At 38.8% G+C, this 19,947-nt stretch overlaps 1 protein-coding gene across 1 annotated transcript in view; it reads right to left on the bottom strand.

The window, feature by feature from the left end:
* Positions 1-453: 453 nt before the first annotated feature.
* The window catches only part of SLC6A2 (solute carrier family 6 member 2), a 57,482-nt gene continuing 37,988 nt past the window's right edge, over positions 454-19,947 (bottom strand). The window contains 9 exon segments of the mRNA XM_054640709.2: positions 454-2,236; positions 3,800-3,871; positions 5,614-5,781; positions 7,787-7,887; positions 11,281-11,380; positions 14,223-14,351; positions 16,886-16,998; positions 17,717-17,841; positions 18,549-18,652. Of these exon segments, the coding sequence (XP_054496684.2) occupies positions 2,213-2,236; positions 3,800-3,871; positions 5,614-5,781; positions 7,787-7,887; positions 11,281-11,380; positions 14,223-14,351; positions 16,886-16,998; positions 17,717-17,841; positions 18,549-18,652 (936 nt within the window). The 3' untranslated portion in view covers positions 454-2,212.

Here is a 19,947-nt window from a genome sequence, read left to right as displayed (position 1 = left end):
CCCAAACACACTGGCTAAAGCTGATTTATTCCCTTGTTTGGTAGCTTTGCTCCTATGTCAGAGCAGAGTGGTGAGGAAATGTAACTTTTCCTGCATGGGGTGGTGCTGATGGACTGTGTCACAACTGAACATTGGTGGAGGTTTTTAGCATTTCCAATCATGAACCAACCAAACAATGTGTAAAGTGACAACCTATTAAAGCTCCATGTTAAACAGCCCCTAGAAGTTTCTAAACCTGATAATTACATCTATGCTGAGAAGATTTTGAGCCATGCCAAGACAGTGACTGAAGCAGCTGTATTGTTGAAAATAGGCTTTAAAACAATGGATTCTCATGAAGTTTGGCAAACAATAAAAATGAGATTAACTGAGAAGTTGGTGGGATTACTTTTTTGAAGCCTTCAACATATTTTCACTATTTAGCCTCTTGTGTAATTACAGCATTAGAACTGCAACATTTGGAATTCCTTTATTATTGAAATACATTTAATAACAGGGTTTAAGCAGCTATTGGCCATCAGCTGGGCCAGAAAATAAGACTTCCTTTATAATTAGAAAAAAGTATTCTTTAGGTTTAAATCCCTATTTAAATAAAACTGTTTGTCACAGAGACTCTTCAAGAGGAGGACAACACTTGATTCATTCTGGAGTATTGAATATGTTGGAGGAAGAGAATGAATAAGGAGAGAAATTTCCCTTTCATTATTTTGAACAGAAATCAATGTTAAATGGAAAAGGCCTAAAAGCACTTGGCACTTTAGAACTTGGCTATTTAAAAAAAGAAAACAACAAAAATTGTTTTATAAATAAAAAAGGCCCATCTATTTAAAAGGTCTTTTTTTAAAAAAGAGGAAGCACTGCATACATTTAAAAGACAAGCTCAACTGAATGTGTACAGACAAAAAAAAAAAATCAGAGGTAATGTCCAGAGGTAACTCTGGGTTGGATCCAGCAGAGAAGCTACTGCCTCTGCAAATTACTTTAGACCTAGTGACAAATAATCACAAGATTATTTGAGAACTAACTCAAAGCTACTCAAAGTAGTGATCACTTGAAAGGTACTACAGTGACAAGTGACCACAGAATAAGAACAGCACCCAAATGCAGAGTTTGTTCTGTATCCTCTACTTTGCATAATACTACTTGAGAACAGAGCTGGAATAGGTTTAGAGAGCTAAACATACTTTTAAATTAGTTAACAAAAATCTTACTAAGTTTTGGTAGGTGAATCCTGATTAAATTATAATATGTTCACAGCAGGGGAATAAAGCCAGATCGGTTTTTTTGTGCCACTTGTTAATTATATAATTTTAAAATTATCCCTTCTTCTGTATTGTATTTTACATTCTTTATTTGGAACAAAATACAACAAAAAGATGAAATCTGTCTATTTGGATGTAACTTTCATGCTTAGCTGGAAAAGTCTGCAGAGTGTGGATCATATGATAAAGCCATTCCAATTGTTGATATAAGGGAATATCTCTTTCATGAAGTACACTGTGATATTAAGCTGTGTTCTGCACTAGTAACTGTAACAGGAATTCTCTTCCTGCTGCTCTTCAGCTTCAGTGCAATTAAACTGGTCAGAAAATGGCATGGACATGTACAGCAAAGACAATGCGCTTCACCAAGGAAGGAACTAATAACAAACCACTGAAAATGAAGCACTTTCAGAAGAATGCAAACTCACATCCCAAAGGACAGTATGGCAAGAAAGCTAATGACATGAGGACATTGTTAAAATTGCTCTTTTTGTCATAACTGAGATGTAATCTTTCCTTAGATCTAAGAGTGCTCAGGTGTTGTTGGTTTAAAATAGGTTGTGGCATGAATATCTGAAGAAGTTATTACTGTCAGAAAAGTTTAATTCACTTCTTCACAATAAAAAAGCACTTAACTTATGCTGATTGTTCTTTTCCTCTGCTCCCCCCTCCTCCACTTCTGCCTATAGCAAAACTCACAAGTTTTGGTCATGTAGGGATCTCATGGCACCAAAGGATGCAAGAAAACTTAAATGGAGTCTTTAAAGATCATTTGAAGCCAAGTAATAGAAGGGAGGCATTGACAACAGAGAGCAGATGTCTTCCCTCACAGAGTCAGTAGATAAGCTCTGGGCCAGCCTGGTCCAAGCATGAGTGAGGGAGCTTTGAACTTGACTTTGCTGTATTCTCAGTTTAGCTGAACATGGTCTTTTTTCTTGGTCTGTTGGTTGTCATATAGTTAGCCAGTGTTGGAGCTGTAAGGAAACAGAAGAGGTTGTTAAGTTACATCATTGATTCAAATGATGATGCTGACAGATACATTTTTTGACAAATCTAGAGTTACAAAGAAGTTTCAAAATAATGGATAAATTTGCATCCTGTAACTAAGTTTCTGTGCAGTCCAGTTTGCAGTGAGAAATGTGCTGAATGTAAGGGCTACTTAGTCAGATCTTGATTAAGTCTTAAAGTTCAGAACTGCCAGACACATATGAGAATAAAATATTTGTATTTGTTTGGTTACAGTAAGCAGTGTTTTATTTATAACCCTAAACATTGTGAGTAAATCACTAAATCTGCTTTAGCACTAACAAAGCCATTCCTGCCTGCTCATTGAAGATGGCAGCAAATTAAAATATTCTCTCATATTTAGCAGGGTTTGAGGTAACTTTGGTGGTTTACTTCTGAGGGCAGCCTTTACTAATTTATGTGAAATTAATTTGCCACCTTTTGGTCATAGATTTGTGTTCAGAAGACCAGCACTGTGGTGTGGCTGTTTATAGGCCTTTCAGGAACATCTGCCCCTGGAAACATTGAGTAACAGCAGGACCAGTAAATCATCTGACAACTGAGGGCAGAAACAGAAGAAAGAGAAGGCAGGAAGAGGTGTTGTGCTATTTTATATTCTTGGCCACATCAAATAAATTGTGGTCATGAAACAGAAAGCCTATTTGTGCTTTCATTCTGCATCCCATAAATCTACACAGATTATTTCCTTTAAAAGCCAAAATTTACTTCAAACAATATTTTTCAGAATAAGCAAAAGCCAGTTTTATTTTTTCAGTATCAACATACAAACCACCACTCTAAAATCTGGGTCACATTTTGTAGAGGTGTGCATATTTCTAGTTGCTTTCAACTTTGAAGACAGAAAATGGTCCAGCATGAATGCTGATGAGTGTAACAGGCTTCACATTTGCATCCTTTTAATCTTCTACATAAAGGAGTTTATTTCAATAAGCTCATTTTATTTGCTAAAAGGAAAGCAGTATTTGGAAACCTATAGCATATTTTTCATGGCTTCTGAAGTCTCCAGCAGTGTTTTCAATCAACTCTAGTCCTGTGGGGAAAGTCATTCCATGTAACCTGGTACATCATTTTATGACATTATAGGTAAGCTCTGACACTGGATATTTTTTGCTGTTTACTATGTTTTGTGGGACATAATTGCAGTTTCAGAAACATGATTTCAGTAACTGAGTGACAGGCCATGACCTCTTCGAATGCACATGACAGTTTGGAAATACCTTTGTTTATTGCTGAAATCTTACTGTACTCAAACACAACGTAAAATACCAGATTCAGGTGATCTGTAAAATCGAGGGCTCTCCTTAGGCAAAAAAGGAAGGTCCCAAAAGCTTTCCAAAAGGGTTGTTGCATGTGGTACTGAGCCTCCTGTGTCTTGTTGTGCTGGCAGAAACAAAGACCTACAGACCTGCTAAGGTATCCAGCATGGGGAGATTGCTGCAGAGCTGTAGTTGCTGCTAAAGGCAGGAAAGGGTTGGTATCAGAAGAAAGAAACATGTGAAAGGTGTACTAACCTTAAACTGCCTGACATTTCCTTGGGCCACGAGTTGGTGCTCATTTTCAGGTGTGATGCAGTAAGCTAGTCTCTAAACCAGAGAGGAAGAAGAGGAAAAAGTCAGCCATATGAAGTGGGATTATGTATGTAATCCTCAATCTATAGTGGGGAAGTAGCATGAACTTTATTTAAAATGGTAACTTAAATCTTTAATATCACTGCATCATGTGCCTTTGCTCAGTCACTGAGAGAATAAGCCTATTATAAGCCCTTGGGTGTTAGCCTTTAATATAAGAAGCAACAGTAGAAAGTTTATGCAAATACTAAGTCCAAATATTTAGTAAGTGCATATAGAAAAGAATATCAGGAACAAGTTGGTATCACAGGCCTTAGATCCCCTAAATTCATTCTTTTCTGTTAGTGCTGAGGGTTGGCCAGTCTCAGACTGGGGGAGGAAGGAGGGACTGGGATTTCCCAGCTCATCCCCCTTGTCTACCCTGTGCTGTGCCCTTTGAGATCATACACAGATTTTGGGTTATCAGGAACTTTCAACCAACTTAAGGAGTTCCCATTAAATTAGGTTCATACCTCTCCCCATCCTTTCAAGAGCCTCAATTTGGGGCATCATCTTGGAGGTAGTGACTTGGATGCCATGTATTATCCTTTTGCCAGAATGCTCGTGGGGAAAGTGGGGAGCTGCTCTTTGCAGGAGCACTAACAGACAAACCAGAACTTGCTAACAGTACCCATGAATGAGAGAATGTGATTTTGGCCACAGGCTTCTGCATCCCCCTGTCAAAACTTGAGCAAGAGGACAAAAGCCTGATGAGCCAGTATAAATTATTCTTTGAGACTTGAATTCTCCTGGAAAAATGTGTTTGTAGCCCTTCCCAGGATGGAACAAAACAAAGGGCTTATGGAATTGCTGGAAATGAGATCTAGAAATTGTGTGCAACATTGAGGTGTTAGAGCTGATGAAAACAGGGCAGCTGAGGAATTCCAGCTTTGGGGCACCTTTCTGAGGTGAGCACTACATGAGGTGACTGTAATGTTTCAGAAACAAGACCTTTGTTCTTTTGGGTTGGCTGGGTCAGTGTGAGGGGGATGTGACCCATCTATTTTGCATGTAAAGGTTGAGGTCCTACTTTCTGCTTAATTCTGTGTGTGTTCAGTGTTGGTTCAGTGATTTTCTGAAGAGCATCAAAATCTTGCTACACCATTGTGTAAGTGTAGCTATAGGAAAGGAGAGCAGTAAAGCTTAAGTGTAAGTCAGGGGGTCTATACAAGGTTATAAAATCATGATGTGATGGGGAAAAAACCTGGTGCTGTATAATGGTGAGGAGCCTTCTGAGCACTGTTAGAGGTTTTAAGACTACAGATAATAGTAAGGGTATATAGACAGTGAAGGTAAAGTTAATATGATGGTAAAAATGATATGGCTAGTGAGCCTTAATCATGTGCCTTTTTGAACTGATAAATAAAGAAAAGTACAGAACAGCTTGAAGACCATACCTCATAGCTGAATTTGAAGATAGCATAATTTGTACATTCTTTGTTAATAAACAAAAATCTAATCTCATTAACTGGATCAATTACATGCATAAAAAAATAATTTTCCACAATTATTATGGTGCTGTCTGGAAAGCTAATTTCTGTCTAGAGACTCAAACAGAATGCAGTAATCCTACCTCAAACCACTGATCCACCTGACAGATGGATTCAAAAGGTCACTCATAAGTAATAAGTTTTGGGAGAGAAATAAACTGCCAACTTAGAGCCAGCCATTTCATTTCACAGCAGCATTTCATGACATTTGATTAGTGTTGCACTTACTTCTTTAAAGGTCCCACGCACATTCATGAATTTATAGATGATGTAGGCAGGCACGAGGATCATGGAGGACAATGCTATGCCCCAGCCAATGCGGTTTGCCCACAGAGGGAAGGTGTAGTCATCATAGGTCAGAGGCTTGAAATTTATTATGCTGACTATCACCACAAACTGGGGAAGAAAGTATAAAATGAAGCATAGTTTTAAGATGAAGAGCCTTATTTGAAGTGATTCCAGGTGTTCTATTAGGCAGCCACCCTAAAGTTTAAAATAAACCAGCTTTGATTTACCTTGAGCCTGCTTACTTTGTGCCTCTTACTGCCTAAGCTGTTGAAGTTCTTGATGTGTTTACTAGTATGAACAGATCACTTTAGCTACTGTGGATGCAGATTATTTGAAATTTTGGTGAGAAGATCCAGTCACTCAGACTGTCCACTACTGCCTCATTTAAACTAGTGTCTCAGATGTAGAAAAGTGATTCTGTAGTCAAGAAAAAACTGCAGGATCTATTGTTTTTACTTTCTTTGTTTTCCAGAAATATTAGACTTCCTTTAAGAGCTTTGTACCCATTTTTCAGCATGATACATGTACTGAGGAAAGGTAGAGCAGCCTTATGGCCTGGAAAACAAAGTTGCTTTTTTCTTCCTGTGCTTTTCTGTCCAGTGCTAGATGCAAGAAGGAAAGAGTGGTGTACCACCCCACTTCTGTCCTGTTAAATCCAAAATCCATGTGGGTTCTATGACATGCAGGTATCCTTGATTTGGTTCTTTGGGGCTGTATGTTCTGCTCTATATTTCAATTTCCAATTGAAAAATATTTTGAGCCTAGGGTTTTAAAGACTACACCAGGATAGTGTGGGTTAAAGGAAGATCATAGTGTAGAATCTGGTTAGAAAAATACTAATTCTATTTTGTGGGTTTTCTTGGGATTACGTTCATAGCTGCAGATAATATGGAGAAAGAGCTTCAAGAACTTTCAGATGGAAAAAAAGAAGTGTGCATTGTGATGGCTGAGAGATGTGTTATTTACAGATTTATTCTGACTTATGTTTTCAGGCTTTTCTAGGAGGGCATTGAGGCTCTTTCACCAAGACAGCTTAAACTACCTGAAGGTTAAACTGGTGGGCTCTCCACCTTTAGCTAGATTGCTACAACACTCATGATAAAATATTAATTTTCAACTGTCTCCTTGTGTGCAAAATCAAAGGATGCTTGCTCCAGCCTTTTCCCATTCTGCTTGAGTCAGCCTGCTTGAAGTGCTGCAGGATATAGTTCCATAAAAGTTCCTTTATGGAACTGTGTTTAAAAGGATAATTAATACAGGCTTGGTAGGTGTTTATGGATGAATTTGGGTCATAGCTTATATATTTAAAAAACCATGGACCTGTTCTGAAAGGCTACCAGTGTATATTTGCAATACCAGTAATGCTTTAAGGTTGCACAGCTTTAATGCAAGTAATTGTCTCCTAAAGTCATAATAAGGTCAAATTTCTGTATTATCCTGACCTTTTGATTTACAAATATGCACAGGAAGAGATTCCAATATAAAACTCGAACTTAGAACTGAATCTAACCTTTACACAAAGCAACCAAATTCACACTTTGGGATTTTTTTCTCTAATGCAATGGAACACTTGTTTTTTTTCCAACAGGCAGCTTACAAGGTGTATTTCATACAATTCTTCAGTGTTTCACACAGATAATTATAGGTGGTTGTAGTTGTATAATTTTTTAATGGTGTCATTTCACAAATTGGGGATCCTGGTGTCCTCCAATCAAAAATACAATCAATTTTTGCTAACACAATCTCTTACCCCTGGCTAACTTATTTTCCCAAGGGAATGGTGTGTGTTTAATATGCAGAGGTGCTGCAGGGACAGGGAGGACACTGCCTAGGTGTTCCCTAAGAAAAGCTGCCTTCTTAAAATCATGCTAAAATAAAAGAACAGAAGAAGACCACAACCACCATTAGCTTCTCTTCCACAACTGAAATGTAGTACACAAAATATACCCAGCATATAATTTCAAGGAGAAAAAAGAATTAAATTGGACTGTCTTCTGTTCTTCCCAACAGTATCTGGCAAACCAGTAGGTATCTTGCTCTTGGTAGCTATTGTGTATTCTGGGTAGCAATGCACTGGTATTGATTTCGTGATGGAATAATTCTCACCACTTACCAATAAAAAAGCAGGACTAACAAACTTCCAGCAGAGTCTCCAGTAGAGGCCTGGTTTGAAGCCCATCATTTGTTGGATGTCTTCACTGAATCTGTCCACACCTAGAGTGGATGTGAGCAGATGCAAGCATGGGACTGACTTCAGTCTAAACTGATGAGATGCTGGCATACCCAAAGTATCTTTTTCAGAAACCAGACGTGAATGACTTCCAAATCAGAAGGCATAAGAAATAACAACATTAATCTCCTTTCCGTGTCTAGGTTTGTCTTTGACAACACTATATCTGACTTAAATGCCTGTTGCAGACAGCAGCATTATCACTGAAAAGAGGCATTTCCAAAATATCTAGAATTTAAGTTGTAAATAGTACACAGTTTTTTTAAAATAGTTACGGATTATTGTAAGCTAATTCCTCTGTTATTATGAGTACACTGCAGGAAAATGTAAACCCTTACATAAACTGCTTGCTGATAATGAGGTAGATTCATAAGATTCTTAATTTACCAAAGGAGATTTCTTTGTTCCACTTAAGACATACTTACTTTTCAGTGTTTCATTGAACATCACCGAATGTTCTTTATTACAAATATAATTTCATATTTATGACTTTGCCAGAAAACTTGGGCAATTCTTCTTCTGTTTATTGTAAATATGTACAAAACTACATCACATTAGAATGGGATGATTAACACTAATATAAAATGGGGAAAAAAGTATCCTTCTCTGTCTTCTGTAAAAAGAAAACAATATCTGACTTTACACCTTAGAGACAGTGGCTCTGTGCATTCTGTCATGTCAGACTATTTCTTTATCACTTATTTTGTTCAGTGTGTTCAGAAATTTTACTTATAATCATGAACCCATAAGGTAAACAGCAGAAATGCAGCTTTTTTCTATGACTATTTGTTTATAAGAGGACATGTATAGTTTTTTATAAAGATTTCTCTTTATGTGGATCAGTTCAGCACAATTTGTTTAATTTAGTTAATGTAAATTATTGGGACATCTTGAATTAGTCCATTGTACGTAATAGGATGCAAAATGTTTTCAGGGTGTGGACACTTGAGTGTAAATGTCTCAAAACAATTTCCAGCCCCCAATAATGTGTCCAGGTGAAGAGAAATAGCCAGGAAGGATCTGCAAATGCTCTTTAAACTTAATCTGATTCTATTTGCAGTGCTTTCTGTGAACTTTAAAGTGACTGAATTTTAACTGCTATGAACACTGACTGAAATTTATCATTGTGGAGAAGGTCAAAGACAAAGGTATATCAGAATTTTATTCAAATGTTTCCAGACAGATGCACTTGGAGCTCAGACAGTGCTTGGTGCTCAATTTCTGCTGAAAATGGAGGATGACTGGGCCATGCTGTCAGACTGCACTTTTCCACAATTTGCTTTTTCAGTACTGCATGTCTTCAAATAATTGTTCTAAGAATCAACCTTTTAGCAGAACACAGCCATAGCTACAGATAACAGTACCTGTAGGGCTTGGTTTCAGAGATACTTAAAATTTATTATCAGGAGCTGGTTAAACACCCAGAAATAGAATATTCACCAGAAAGATGATATCAGGGTTGCACATGAGGAAAATTGTAACAACTTAGCAGTCATAACTAAGGAACATCTGCACAGTAAAGGAAACTAGCTCTCCCTTCTCTTACATACACAGTTGGCCTTTGCAAGAAGAAACTTCACAGTAAATGGTCATAGATGTAATTTGAACTAAATTTCCATGTTTTTAGTCTGTGCCAAAATGTCAAAGCTTGCCTTTAGGCTGGCTTAATATTCAGCTGGGTCATTAAGGCAAGAGGGGTCTATCAGAAAAAGAGGCAGACAAGATCATGCCAGATTTAATAAGTTTAAATAGCACCTGGGGCTGTAATAAGTTCTTTATAAAGCAACAGGTCATGCTGTGTCAGTAGAAACATTTGTCAGCTGCTCAAGAAAAATGAATAGATATTTTCCCAATTATGGGGATGCTGCAGGAAGAAAGGAAAAAAGGATAAAGACAGAGGGTGTAAAACAAAATTTGACTAACTTTGGCCTGGTTTGTGAATCACCTACAAAGCTTAGCTACTGTAGAGTGCAGTAAATCCTGTTTTAATAGTAGCAGAAAGTAACTTTCCCCTAAAAACTGAAGAAGCCTCTACTTCCAAGCTAAGCTGGGATCACTCATCCACATTCAGCTCTTTTACAGGGATTAAAGACAGCTGTCTGTGAAATAAAGTGCATTATCACTTATCTATTATCACTCTCCATTATTTTGAGAGACAACAGCCCATGCGCTGCTTGCTCCATGCTGATGTTGGGTGACAAAATTAGTGCATTCAAACTAGAAAGTATTCCTTTAATAGATTGAACAGCTTTATGCATGGATGCCATTCTTTCACTTCACTCACTCTCCAACAGTTCTTTAACTGCAAGATAAAGTTTGTTTGGTTAGAAGAACATGGTAAGGCAGAATGGATGGATAAATAAATGACTGAGAGAGGCAAATAGCAATAAGAATCAAAATGTCTAAGAACCCTCTGAATCATATATTAGCTATAAGCACCATGTCTGAATAAAAATGAAGAGGGCTTTCAGAGGAAGAGCAATCTTATTGGGAATCAGGGCAACTCATTCAATACTGGCTTAAAGGGAAGAAGATTTGCAGGCTGCTATGACATTGAAACCTGGTAATAGTGAAAAGAGTTGAGATCAGCCAGGAACTAAAGCCTGAGAATAAAGAGGAGCTTAGGAAGGAAAAGAAGAGGTCATTTTTTTAGGTGGCTATAGCACATCACTCTACTCTGATTGGCATAGAGTGATTCCAGTCTGGTGCCAGAGGTCAACTAAATACTCCTAAAGCTTGACACATTTGGGATGAAGTAAATCACTACTCCCTTTTTGTGGTCTGAGTTATTATCAAATACTAGAAATATATTTTCTGGTATCTAGTGTGTTGGGTATTTTATACCATTCTATGAAATAAATAAACTGCTAGTGTTTTACAATGAAATAGAATATTGTCACAACAAAAGGGATGGATGTAGGAATTATTATAACTCTCTAAACACCACCTTTATTTGTGTTGTGTGGAGAGTCCTTGAGATTGGCCCTGGGGGACTAATGAAAAGTGAAAACAGGTGAGTCTGCATTTAGGCTAATCTATTTCTTTTTGAAATACCAAGTCTAAATCTGCTACTGCAAGTCATCAGCAAAACTAAGAGTCATAAAATACTGGCAAAAGGAATAACTTTTCCATCCCATCACAGTCCCTTTCACAAGGCTGTTTGCTTTGGCTTTGTGCAGGGTCTCAAAGCTTGGCCCACTGAATGTCTGCATTCCTGTCACTGCTCGTAAATCAGGTGAAATCACTCTATGAAACCTGACTTGTCATGGTTTTGTGTATTCAAGGCTATGCTGTTTTCCCTTAAAATGATGTGTAAGCCCATCATGAGCACTTGGAATTTTAGAAAAGCTTTTGCACATGCAAAAGGAAGAGCTTACCATAAAACCAGGAAACTCCAATTGCCTCCATTAGAACAGCAAACAATATTGAAGTCCCAGCTGCAAATGTGTCCAGAAGTGTGAGCACATAAATTCCACCCTGCAATGGGGAGTTAAAAGATGCAAGGACATGAAGTTACAAATAGAATAATCTCAAAGTTTAGTATCCACTTAACAGAAATCTGCTTTACTTGAAGCATTATCATAACCCAAGTATTTTAGTATGCATCTGATGCATCAGACACAGGCTCATATTTGCATACAAAATACTGGAATCAGACTTGCAACTCTTCTAAAGAGGCTTTTTTCCACCTGTGTCCTCACTTCACTGCAAAACAGAAATCCCAGCTTAGATGAATGAGTTCTCTTGGCACTCCTGTTCAGTGGAGGTTTGGGGAAATGATCAGCAGCTTGTAGGGCAGGGCCTGTTTGTAGCAGTTAATGAAGAACTTCCCAAATTGATGGCAGGAATGGAGCACTCCAAGAGTTTCCATAGGCCCTTATCAGTCACTTTGTTCCTGAGGCCACTTGCTCTACAGGCCAGTGAGTCTGCAGTGCTGGTCTGATTTCCCTTTTCCCTGACTGCCTGCATCTCTCACCCACTGCTCCTCCTAAGGCACAGGGCGATGTTAATTCTGTCACCAGCACAGCCAGAAGCTGCTGTGCCCTGTCCAGTCTCTGGGCTGTGATATTTGCAAACCTTTGCTCAGTGGGGACAGCAAACCTTGTCTTCCTTCACAACAGCACATTTTGTGCTTCAGTGCTTCATGACTGAGAGCTGGAAATGCATTTACTGAAATCTTGTTCGATTTTTCTTTTTTTTTTTTTTTAGCTGCAATTTCACTACTTTTTGCTGTGTTTTGCAGTGTTGTGTGTATTTGTGTAAATTACTACTCATTTTACTGAGTTTTAGCTACAGAGGAACGGAAAACCATGAGATGCAGATTTGTTTCAAAATGAACCCGGATAAAGAGTGTCAGGGAACTCTGTCACACATAAACAACTGAAATGTTTGCAGTTGTAGTAGATTTTTGTTAAAATATCTTTTTACAACCAAACTTAATCTGATTGTCTGTTCAGAAAGGGAGGAAAAAAGGAATTATTTTCTGTGTTTTTACCACTAATGATATACATTTAAATCTGTAGGTGATTTTAGTCTCTGTAATCAGTTGCCTTTTATTTTTTTTAAATGTTTTTTTTTTCTGAAACAGCTGTGCATATTTACAAAAATAGGGAGAACAGTACTCAGGCCTCATGTAGGTTTTTAATTCTGTGGGGACTTGTCCGGAAATGGAATGAAGTTTGGTTGTTGCATTAGAAAATGTTGCTTCTTAAATGACATTTGAGTTTGACCTCTTGTTTTTGCTCTTCATCTGCTCCAAATGAATGCATTTGCCATCAAACTTAGCAAAGTGAATTACTAATAAAATTTTGTAAGAAACATGCTTGTTCCAGAAACAGGTGCTTTTGAAAATAAAACCTTAAAAATTCAGGGGGCAAAAATCAAACAATTTCATGTGACATTCCCACAAGGGTTTTCCCTTTTATTTTTTGCATATCAGAAATGTTGTTCCTTAGTTACATGAACCAATACATTTGGGCTATTCTGGACAGTTTGGAAATTCCAGCTAGGGGGGGTGAACTTCAGCCTAAACAGGTGCCATTATTTAAAAGCTCGAGTTAGGTCATTATTTTGAATAGCTTTAGCTCACTTGGAGGCAGTGGAATTGCACCCACTAGTACTTGTCCTGGTTCTTAACACTGAATTTTTTCTGATATTGTACTTCAGGAAATTTTATTGCAGCTGCAACTTTGAATAAGCAGGAGTATGCTCAGTGTTTAGGTATCAATAGAAATAGTATGGTATTAAAAGGATAGGTATTTTAAATATTTTTCGAGTCTCAAATATTTCTCAGTTTGAGGAAACTGGATCAAAAAATATTGGAGTATTTTAATGTAAAAAGAACTTTGTTATTTATAAACTTATGCCATTTCAGTAATCTTAATAATAGATGTAGAAACCATCTCTAGGGATAGAGAGAGATTCAGCACATCTGCTTTCATGGTGCTTTCTTAAAGTTTCAGTTGTTTTCCGAGAATTTTGGCATCTTTGTTAACAGGCCTCTCTCTGTCTTTTTTGTGGTCAAAAAAAAAAAAAGAGAAAATTCTCTCCTGCCTAGAGCATATTAATTTCATTCCTTAATTAGTTATAAAAAGCCAGATGAGGCAAAACATTCAGTCTGATGGTAGTGATAAATGCAGGTTACTAAATGTTCAGGATAAGCTTTCTTTGTGCTTTATGTGGTGTTAACAGTAAAAGATGTCAAGATCAAGGTTCACGAAGGAACATGAAGAAACAAGGTGGGGAGAGGAGGTCATTACTCTATGCTCCTTCCATAAGAAGTGAGTGTCTTTTGCTTTCTTTAAGAAGAGAACAGCCAGGTCTGGTCACTTGAAATTCTTAGTTCCTCACAGAGGAATAAGCACTCTACACAATTCCATGCAATGTGATTAAAAAATCCAAAACCAACCAACCAAACAAACAAACAAAAAAAAAAAAACCACAAAAAAACCCCAGCAAAAAAACCCCCCAAAAAACAGAACAAAACAAAAAAAAAAAAACAGCAAAAAAGCCCACCAAACAAACCCAAACAAATGCAAAAGAAAGCACACAGAACCAAATAAACCCAGCAGTAGCAGAGACAGTTGTTTGGAACAAAGACTTATAGGTTGAGAGCAACAAGGACTTTGGTTGATAGCAAATGATCTTGTGCCAAAAACCAGAAAAGCTTCATATGTTAGATTAAAAGTGATGTCCTGAACAGAGTTTTTTAAGAACTAAAACTTATATTAGAATCATCTGAACCTATCCATATTTCATCTAACAAGGTTAATGACATATTTTAGGTAACATTTTTGATGGAAACTTTTGTTGTACTTACATTGGTAATGCAAAAAAGAGCAAGTAGGAAAGTGCCGAAAGAAACACCAAAGGTGAAGAGCTTTCTGTGCTGCTTCAGAAGGTGGAAATCATCTGCCAGGCCAGTGATGACAGCCTCCATCCCACCCATCTGAGCAGGGGAAGGCAAAAACTCTGTTAAACACTGCTGGCTGTGGAAATACAGACTGAAGAATGCAAAGCAGTTTGTGAAATTAATACACAACCACTCTGTGGTTTCTGATATTTCAGCTGTAGGTCACTGGTGATTTGAGGATTTCTTTTCTTCTGGTAAAGGGCTGGGTCAGGGAACTGGACATCAGGAGGGGAGGTTGGTGCCTCCATAGCTGTATCCTCTGAGGACTCTTGGCTGACTCAACAGAACAATAAGTAGACAGTACTTTGGGGAAAATAATATACATTTGAATATACTCTGGGGGAAAAGCTGCTAGCTTAAGTAGCTAAGCTCCTTAACATATTTCTTAAATAAGGACAAGCACCTAAAGGAAATGTACTGAACAAAGATTGGCATTAGCCATTGATTAACAAAATCCAGTTTGACAAAAGTCTTTACAGATTTGGAAGAATTACTACAAAGGAAGCTTGAGATATGTTTTTTGTTCACAAAATGAAAGAATTTTACTTTGCTTTCTAGAAGTTAATGAGGAACATTAGCTATTGTTTTGCAATACAGGAAAGGTGCTTTCTAAATTTTCATTTAAATTGCTGGATTATGTAGGTAGTTATGAATTTTAATTTCTTTCCATTAATGAAAACATTCTGCTCAGAAACTCCAGTAAAAAGCTATGAAAATAAATTTCAGTCTTTTATCATAGTAAACAAATTTATTTAATATTTTGGAGAGGCTTAATTCTATGCTTTTTGTGATGCTAAAAGACTAAGGCAAGCCCTGGAGTGCCTGGTGCAATACAATAGCTGGTTAAGAGAGGCTGACACAGCCTGTTTCTTTCCTATAAGACTGTGATTAAAATCTTCCTGATTGAAATCAGTAACAGAGAATTATCACCATAAAAAGTACTGTGAGACTTGAGTTTTCTTTGGGAAATCATGACAAATCTTGAACCAGTAAATCCTTCCCCTTTTAGAAGGAAGGAACTAAACTTGGCCACAGTTCACTAGTTCACTGTGTTTTAATTAGCTGCAGGTGAAAGATATTTCTCTATTTGTAGGAATAATATGTTCTGTAATCTAAAGTGTCTTTGTCACGTGTATGTTTCTTTACATTGCCCTGCATTTACTGCTGTTGCAAAGTTAATTGTTTTTTTGGATCTAGACACTTCTGAGCATAAATTTTCTTCTTTTCATTCGTCATCCTTTTCCTACTGCTCATTCCTGTCTTTTCACTGTGCTAAACCCTTCATTTCAATCCTTTATATTTGTTTACAGTTGAAAAATTGTCAAGCTACAATCCCAGATATCATCTTCCCTCAAATTTTGTCTAAGGATGCAGATCTTAGTCTATATAGACAAACTTCATTGGACCTCAGCTGGAATCCAAAAATCCAAACACTTTGGAAATATTTAGACCTGAATCTGACCTTTACAGCTTAGCCCTCACTCTACAAGATCTCATTCAGCTATTTGCCAATGATTATCAATGCTTCCTGCTGCAACCCTTTTTTTTAAGTTTAATTTTGCTCTTTACCATGTCAATTCATTCTTTCCTTTACTTGCCTTTGAAAAGGAATGAATTTTCCTGAGGTTGTAAGCAATGGAAACAGTGCTTTACCATCTCCAACAAGAAATTCCTGGATCAACTTTGTACATTCTGAACTTTAAAAGAGACTTCTATGTTTTGGAATAGTAAGAAACCTCTACCCTACTAAAGAGGATGAAAGTTTGTCCATGGTTCACTATTCCTTAAAGACCCTATTTGGTTCTGCAGAAATTTATCAACCTTTAAGCTAAATATAACAGGATGCCCTGAGACCTCTTTGCTAGAAAAAAAGCAGTACAAAAGTTGTTTGGGGACTTGGAATATTTTCTGGGATGAAGTTTCTGTGATCCTGAATATTATGTTGTAAAACTTATCAAAGAGCAAATATGCTTCTTAGACCAGATATTTTACAGTAAGATTATAGGAAAATGAAACCACTATGGAAATATTCTGGCATGATTTTAAAATTGTGATTAAATTTACAGGAAATTCTGCATCATGGCTTGTAGAAAAACAATGGGAGATCCTTCAGGCATTGTCTGTCTAGAGCAGATTAATGGATTTCAGCACATAAAATAATCCCTTCTAGAACCCACTCTACTCAAAGTCTTGTTTGTGTTTTGCAAGCAGGGCTCCAGAACCTTTTTGCAGGTTCATAGCAGTAATAGTTCATAGTAGTGTTGTTGGACCTTTAAATAGTAATAACTGTTGATGAACAGCCCCTCTGTAAAGTCATAAAAAAGTAGCTGGGAGTAAATATTTACTGTCTTGTCCAAGATTTAATCTTTTCCTAAACCTCTTAATGATGGAGAGTCTTTATATTACAGTGAGTAATAGTTATTGCTATGCTGTCTATGACTGTGGAAACAGGTCTAGGAAATGTACAGAATGTTTACTTGAAACGTAATCTGCTAAATGCAAATGCCTCTTCAGTTACAAAATATGACAGGAAAAGAACAATGTCAAGGCTAGAAGGAGAAAATACTCACAGAACTGTCAATGCCAAGTGTAAGGAGCATGATGAAGAACACCACAGCCCAAAATGTAGATCCTGAAAGAGTTGAAATTGCCTCTGGGTACAGGATAAAAACTAAACCAGCTCCTAGAATAGAAAAGAGGAAAAATGTCACTATTATGTTTCTTATCTTCACAAAAGTGTTCATTTTATTAAGATAAATCATGACTAAGTTGACTTTAATTTCAGTTCTTGTCATGCTCTGTGTATTGTTAGAACAAAATTTGCATTATACCAAAATATATCTAAAATGCTTTATTTATTTACTCATGATGGTTTAGTATTAAAAAAAATCCCTATCCCATTGTTTTCCACTTTGAATAATATTTTGTTGGATTTTCAGTGTTACTAGTTATTCAGCTATGTAGTGGAGAAGGAATTGTGTGGATGTGTTGCCTCTGGTAAGAGAACTCTTGGATGTGATGAGAGGGGCAGGAGCTGAGCCCATGGGTGACCTGTTCCCAGTGAAAGGATTATAGAGCTGAGCTTAGCAGAACCATCAAAACGAGTCCCCCGGGGCACTGAACAGCGATGCTTTTGTAAGATTCTGTCCAGTGCTTAACACCTGCTTGTTGAATGGAAAAAACCTTTGGGGGCAAGGTTCTGGGGAACCTCAGTTCAGTAGAGGTGAGGTGATGCCATAACATTTACAGCTTAAAAGGGATTTAAACCCAGAGTTCTACTTCCAAGTAAGTTAATTCACTTCCATGAGATTTTCACACACTTGTTGGAAACAAATATAAACATATTTGGACAGAAATGGTGGGGCAGAAGGGTTAAAATTAATATAGGATTAACTTCCTACCTTCAGTAGCTACATCCTCAATTTTAACTTTGTGCTCATGAGCCATGTAGCCCAATATGGAGAAAATGGCAAATCCTGAGATGAAGCTTGTGACACAGTTAATGGTGCTGGTCAGCAAAGCATCCCTAAACATGGAGAGAAGAACAGCCCAGTGAGAAAAATCTTTAAGAAATAGATGGGGATTTTCTTTAACATTTCCCACCCATCCTACAGTTCACAATGCATTTATAATATATGTACTTTCTGAATTTATATTTCATTGGGAAAATGACGCTTGTTTTTATTCCAAAATTTAATGCTAACAAAACATCTAAGTGCTGGAATTTCTCAGAAGGTGCAGAGTGATTCTGGTTGAATTTCCATGGTGGTGATTCAGCAAAACACTTGAAAACTGACTTGATTTAAAGTGCATCCCTATACTGGAGTGCAATGTAAAATATCAGAAATATAACCCCAAAGCACAGAAACACTTCTGGAAGCTGGGATCTTTCTGCTTTTTGTTCCTGCACCAATAAGATTTCATCCTGTGTTCACTGTTGCACTTAATGGTACTTTTGAAAGGCAAACACCAGCACAGTTTACACAGCTGTCCAAAGTCCAAACCTAATCCCATTCTGCTTTGGAGAGCAGCAGATATCTTGGCAGGTTCCTGTTACTAAAATTTCACTCAAGAAGACAGTATTTCAAGATTTGTGTTGGTTACTATGTCTACACAAAACTCACCATCATTAATATATGACTGAGGATAAAAGGATAGCTTAAAACTTCTTTCAGCTGCAGTCAGAGTAAAATAAAACAGTTTTGCAGCAGTAATGGAAGAACTGGCTCTTACCTGTAGCAGTTGTTGTCGAACTTATTGTAACTGGCAAATGCAATTAAAACACCAAACCCAGCTCCTAAGGAGTAAAATATCTGAGTGGCTGCATCAATCCATACCTGCATAATGACACCAACAGTGCCAGGGTCAGTTCAGCCACAAGGATACAGCAGCAGAAAAGCAAGGAAGGGCTTTTGGAAAACAATTGGCATTCATGCCAAGGGGAGTGTAAGTGTCACATGGAGCATGGCCCTGGTCTGGAATGGTCCCACCTGAGGTGGTGAGGGGGCAGCAGGAGCAGGGCAAGTCCTCAGAGCACACACACACTGCTGCCCTGGAGGGCTGTGCACACACACACACTGCTGCCCTGGAGGGCTGTGCACACACACACACACACACTGCTGCCCTGGAGGGCTGTGCACACACACACTGCTGTCCTGGAGGGCTGTGCACACACACACACTGCTGCCCTGGAGGGCTGTGCACACACACACACTGCTGCTGTCCTGGAGGGCTGTGCACACACACACACTGCTGCTGCCCTGGAGGGCTGTGCACACACACACACACACACTGCTGCCCTGGGGGGCTGTGCACACACACACACACTGCTGCCCTGGAGGGCTGTGCACACACACACAGTGCTGTCCTGGAGGGCTGTGCACACACACACACTGCTGCTGTCCTGGAGGGCTGTGCACACACACACACACACTGCTGCTGCCCTGGAGGGCTGTGCACACACACACACTGCTGCCCTGGAGGGCTGTGCACACACACACACACTGCTGCCCTGGAGGGCTGTGCACACACACACACACACACACTGCTGCTGTCCTGGAGGGCTGTGCACACACACACACACACACACACACACACACTGCTGCCCTGGAGGGCTGTGCACACACACACACACACACTGCTGCCCTGGAGGGCTGTGCACACACACACACACACACACTGCTGCTGTCCTGGAGGGCTGTGCACACACACACACACTGCTGCCCTGGAGGGCTGTGCACACACACACACACACTGCTGCCCTGGAGGGCTGTGCACACACACACACACACTGCTGCCCTGGAGGGCTGTGCACACACACACACACACTGCTGCCCTGGAGGGCTGTGCACACACACACACACACACTGCTGCTGCCCTGGAGGGCTGTGCACACACACACAGTGCTGCCCTGGAGGGCTGTGCACACACACACACACTGCTGCCCTGGAGGGCTGTGCACACACACACAGTGCTGCCCTGGAGGGCTGTGCACACACACACACACTGCTGCCCTGGAGGGCTGTGCACACACACACACACACACTGCTGCCCTGGAGGGCTGTGCACACACACACAGTGCTGCCCTGGAGGGCTGTGTACACACACACTGCTGCCCTGGAGGGCTGTGCAC

The sequence above is a fragment of the Agelaius phoeniceus genome, chromosome 12, assembly GCF_051311805.1.
Source record: "Agelaius phoeniceus isolate bAgePho1 chromosome 12, bAgePho1.hap1, whole genome shotgun sequence".
Taxonomy (NCBI): Eukaryota; Metazoa; Chordata; class Aves; order Passeriformes; family Icteridae; genus Agelaius; species Agelaius phoeniceus.
Note: the sequence above shows the minus strand (reverse complement) of the source record. Positions and strands in the feature narration are given on the sequence as shown.